At 56.6% G+C, this 4866-nt stretch overlaps 1 protein-coding gene across 1 annotated transcript; it reads left to right on the top strand.

Moving 5' to 3' along the window:
* Positions 1 to 253: 253 nt before the first annotated feature.
* LOC104540452 (sodium-dependent phosphate transport protein 3-like) lies at positions 254 to 4033 on the top strand (the record flags this gene model as incomplete). The annotated part of the gene is made up of 10 exons (XM_010184264.1): positions 254 to 438; positions 653 to 886; positions 982 to 1069; positions 1457 to 1543; positions 1633 to 1751; positions 1946 to 2107; positions 2312 to 2444; positions 2528 to 2675; positions 3036 to 3126; positions 3902 to 4033. Coding segments are annotated over 10 exons (1379 nt in total), but the record flags the coding sequence as incomplete, so codon positions are not given.
* Positions 4034 to 4866: the final 833 nt, after the last annotated feature.

The following is a 4866-nucleotide window of genomic DNA, read 5'->3' on the forward strand; positions in this document are numbered from 1 at the left end:
GGGCCGAAAGGGCGGCCTTGGCAGGGGCGGGCAGCCAGCAACCTCGGGCTTCAAGGCGTCCGCTCCATCCTCGGGCAAGTCTGATTGCCTTACGCCCTTCCTGGAGACCTGAGCTGCCATCCCTGCAAAGCAGGAGGGCAGGGGCTCAGTGGTAGACATTGGAGGGACATTTATTGCTGGATCTGTAGGAGGGGGTAAGAGTTACCCCACAGCCTCTCCAACCAGCCCTGGTTTGTGGGTGCTCTCTCTGCAGGGCTCTGCTCGGCTCGCTGTGGCCTGGCCCTGATCCTGCACATCTCTCTCTTCATGGCTTACGCACTCCGGGTCAGCCTCAGCATCGCCATCGTGGCCATGACTAACAGCAGCCATCCCCACGGCTGGGCCAGCAGCCCTCCCCACGGCTCCCACCCCGGGTTTTTAAATGGAAAGCAGATACAGGTGACTGAAAGACGCTTCCTGAGCTCAGCCCACTCTTGCTTTTGCAGGAGAACAGGCTTAGGAGCAGCAGAGAAAAGCCTGGAGGACGAGGGGTGTGGAGGAGCAGAGAGCTCAGTGTGTTGTACTCAGGGCTGTATTTCCTGGTTGCTTCTCCTCTTCTGGAGGAGTTTGTGCCTGGAAGACAGAGATCTCTGACAGGTTCTGTCTCCTCCAGGCCCCTGTGTACAACTGGAGCGCTGAGACTCAAGGGATCGTCCTCAGCTCCTTCTTCTACGGCTACAGCCTCACGCAGGCGCTGGGCGGGTACTGCTCGGGGCTGTTCGGGGGCAAACTCGTCCTGGGCAGCGGGCTCCTGCTCTCCTCCATGCTCACCCTCCTCGTGCCCCAAGCTGCAGAGCTCGGCGTGAGCTTCCTCATCGGGCTGCAGGTGCTGCTGGGCTTGGCTGAGGTCAGTCGTGGCTGGCAGGCTAGAGAAGCCGCTCAGGTTAGCCCTGGCTGTGCTCCCCGTGTCCCTTCCCTCCACGGTCCCTGTTACCTTTGCAGGGGGTGATATTTCCAGCTCAGTACACGCTCTGGGCAAAATGGGCCCCTCCGCTGGAACGCAGCTGGCTCATGAACGTCGCTGATGCTGGTAAGACACAAGGACTTTTCCCTGCCACGGATTCAGTAAGTGCAGGACCTCTCTCCCTTCCTGCCAAGCCAGTTCTCATAGCAGCCTCAGGTTCAAGGCTGTGGCTCCTTGGCAAAGCAGCATTAGCAGCGTTCAGCCCTTCCACCTCTCCTCCCATCCTGTGCTTCTCTGTCTCCTCGGCTCAGGTCAGCTCGAGGCAGGAGAGGGAACCTGGACACTGAAGGAAGCAAACCTGGATATAGGGGTGCTTCTTTACACAGGCATTTCATTTGTGCCACCACGTTTTCCCATCATAAATCAGGCTGGAAGCTGTAGATCTGCGGCTGCCACTCATTGCTGGTCACACAAAATGCCCTTAAAATGACTCTTGTGGTTTCTGATCCCTAGGATGCACTTTTGGGACTTTCTTTACTCTCCTCGTGGCTGGGATCATCTGCCAGAGTCTGGGGTGGCCTTTTGTCTTCTACATCTTTGGTGAGTAACGGCCCGTCGTGTCCCTCTACTGCAGCCTCGCTGCAGAGCCCCCAAGGGGGTTAAGGCCCTGAGAGCCCCGCTCCTCGCAGGCGGCGTTGGCTGTGCCTGGTGCTTCTGCTGGTTCCTCCTCGTGTATGAGGACCCTGCACATCACCCGTGGATTAGTGCTGGGGAGCAGGAGCACATCGTGTCATCGCTGGCTCACCAGGTACACACAAACCTCGTAACCACGGCTGACCACGCTGCAGGCACCGTGGCAAAGGGCCTGCTCTGAGGCAGTTCAGCGGCCAGGGCTGGTCCCAGTCTTCTCAGCAGCTGGTGGAGAGGCCGAGGCAAGCCTGGACAGCCTGCCCAGGAGATGGGAGGCAGGGACGGAGGCACTGGCTGGTTTATTCCCTCCAGGGCAGCTCTCACGGCCGCTCCCTCCCACTCGTGGCCATGGCCAAGTCCCTGCCTCTGTGGGCGATCACCATTGCCTGCTTCTGCACAGACTGGCTCTTCTACATGCTGCTCACCTCCATGCCCACCTTCTTAAGCAACGTCCTCCACTTCGACCTCAGGGAGGTGAGTGCTGCCCTCGCTGCCCTCAGTGCAGCTGACGCTGGTCCCTGCAGCAGCGATGGGACTTGGTCCTGCTGCAGGCTGGGAACACAGAGGCTCCCCAGGGATGTCACCTCCTAAGAGCAGTGGCTCTGGGACCACGGGAGCTGCAGTCTTGGAGCTCTTGGCTCACATGGACGTGACAGTGCCATGTCCTGTGCTCTGCAGAATGGGCTCCTCTCCTCCCTGCCTTACATTGGGAATGGGCTGGGGCACATCCTGGCCGGGCTGCTGGCAGATTTCCTCCTGGCCAAGCGAGTGCTTGGCACAGCAGCCGTCAGGAAGCTTTTCTCAGCACTGGGTAAGGACAAGCTTTCATCTGCCCCACACCTTCCAACTCACTTGTATGGCCTTGTGTGAAACACATCCCCTTTTCCTGCCAAGGGATGCTGCTCCCAGCCATCTTCCTGGTGGCTGTGCCTTACATCGGCTGCAGGTCCACGGCCGTTGTAGTGCTTTTAACGCTGGCCTTGACAATAATCAGCATGACAGGGGCAGGCATCAACATCAACCACATCGATATAGCCCCCAGGTAAGGGGTTGTGACCTCTGTGCCCTCCCTCTGTGTCCTTTCTGTTCCCAATCCCCCAACTCCTGCCCTCCCTTCCCTTGTCTTCTGTGGCTGGTGGCATTTTAAGCTATGGAGTAATATAAAGGCTTAAAATCCCCCCAGTCTTGCAGGAAGATCCTGGTGTTGCTCAGCACAGGCAGCATTCGTGCAGATGAGCCCATGAATTCCCTTTAAACAGATCTAAAGACCCATTTGCTCTGCTTGAGGATCTCAGCAGATTTGTTCCTCTGCAGGGAAAGGACTGGCAGCAGCTGCTCCTCTCCCTTCTCGTGACAGGTTCCTCCCTGCCTCTCTCCCCAAACCTTCACTTCCTCTCCCCAGATACGCAGGGTTCCTGTTGGGAATCACAAATACCTTTGGCATAGTGGCAGGAATCATTGCTCCTACCGCAGTTGGGCTCCTCGTCAGCCAGGTAATTTGGGGCCGCAAGCCACGAGCACCTCCCTGGAAGAAAACACAGATCTGCTCTCAGAAATGGATTCATTTCTTTGCACTGAATCAAAAATGACTCCAAGCCAACCGCCCTCCCAATGAACACAAGCCATGCAGCACCCAGCTAAACAGAGCTCTGGACCGTTTTGAGGACACGGGGATGACTCAGAAAGCAGGAAGAGCTCCACATGGGCCCCATCTGGGTGTACTCAGAGATGGGGAGAGGGCTGAGGGAGTGGGGTGAGGGGGAAGCTCTGTGCCAGGAAGGAAAACTTCCTGAATTCAGCACAGCACAGAACGTTTCCAAAAATGCCAAGGCAGGAAATGCATCTCCAACAACGGGGGGTCTGACGTATGTCTTGAGTTGAGCAAAGCTCAACTGGAACACAGGAGGTTCCACTTCAATTGGAGAAGAAACTTCTTCTCAGTGAGGGTGACAGAGCCCTGGCCCAGGCTGCCCAGAGAGGTTGTGGAGTCTCCTTCTCTGCAGACATTCAAAACCCGCCTGGACGCCTTCCTGTGTAACCTCATCTGGTGTTCCTGCTCCGGCAGGGGGATTGGACTGGATGAGCTTTGGAGGTCCCTTCCAATCCCCAACGCTCTGTGATTCTGTGTGTGAAGCTCTTCTGCTGTTGGTACCAGCAGCAAGCAGAAGATGGAGATTAGTTTAATGGGTGGCAGCAGTTGGATGATCACCACATGGAGATAAAGCACAGGGTGATTTGCACCATTGTGATCTGCTCTTGCCTCCCCAGGATCTCCAGGCTGGCTGGAGAAATGCCTTCTTCCTATCTGCCGCCCTCAACCTGTTTGGCCTGATCTTCTACGTAGCCTTTGGCAGCGGCACCATCCAGGACTGGGCGAGGGAGGACTCTGCTGTGCAGTGAGAGCCATGAGCAAGGGAAGGTAACACAAGGGAATGAGCAGGGGTCAGGCAGGAGCCCCCTCTGCCTGCTCTGCATCTCACCCTGCCCTCGGCCTCTGCTCATGGCTACGAACGCTGCAGCGTGGCCAGATCCCAGATGGGATCCACGGAGACCTGGTGATGCTGGATGGTGGCCAGGCTCTGCAAGGAGCTCGTGGCTATTTCCAGCAAAGCTGTTCTTAGATTAAGTAAATCGATAATGAAGTCGTAATGTTACTTTTTAATGAGTGGCTTTTCACGCCTTCTGCGCAGAGACTCCTCCGCTTCTGTTCTCTTAATGAGACAAGCTGATTATTCATTCAGCCTTCATCCCCTTTTAGAAGCAACCGGGGCAAAAAGTGAGGGTGTTACAGAGTTCAACCTGGCAGCGCTGAGCAGGGCCCTGGGAGGCAGGGAAGGGGATAAGCAGGGGAAGCCCTGAGCTGGTGTCATCCGCACTGAGCGAGAGCCTCATTGCAAGCATCCAGCTCAGGATGTGGCCACTGAAAATGGGTTTGGACCCAAAAACGGGTGTGAATTTGCTTGCCCCCTTCCTGTAGAAGCTGTGTTATGCTCTGCTCCCAAGGGGTGCGGGCTGCAACTCCTCCCTTGCTCCAGACTAAATCAAAATGGTGCAAAATGATGATCCAGATCCCAGGCTGAGATCTGAAACCCACAAACACTTCCCTGAACGAGTGAAATTGAAATCGGTTCCCAGGCCTGGTTCAAGGAACTCACAGGTGTGGGGGTGGGAGAAGCTCCAGTAACCTACACTCGATGCTGCTCGGGAGTGGAGAAGCTCCACCACCTTCTGGG

Source organism: Mesitornis unicolor, unplaced genomic scaffold, assembly GCF_000695765.1.
Source record: "Mesitornis unicolor isolate BGI_N332 unplaced genomic scaffold, ASM69576v1 scaffold22935, whole genome shotgun sequence".
Classification (NCBI taxonomy): domain Eukaryota; kingdom Metazoa; phylum Chordata; class Aves; order Mesitornithiformes; family Mesitornithidae; genus Mesitornis; species Mesitornis unicolor.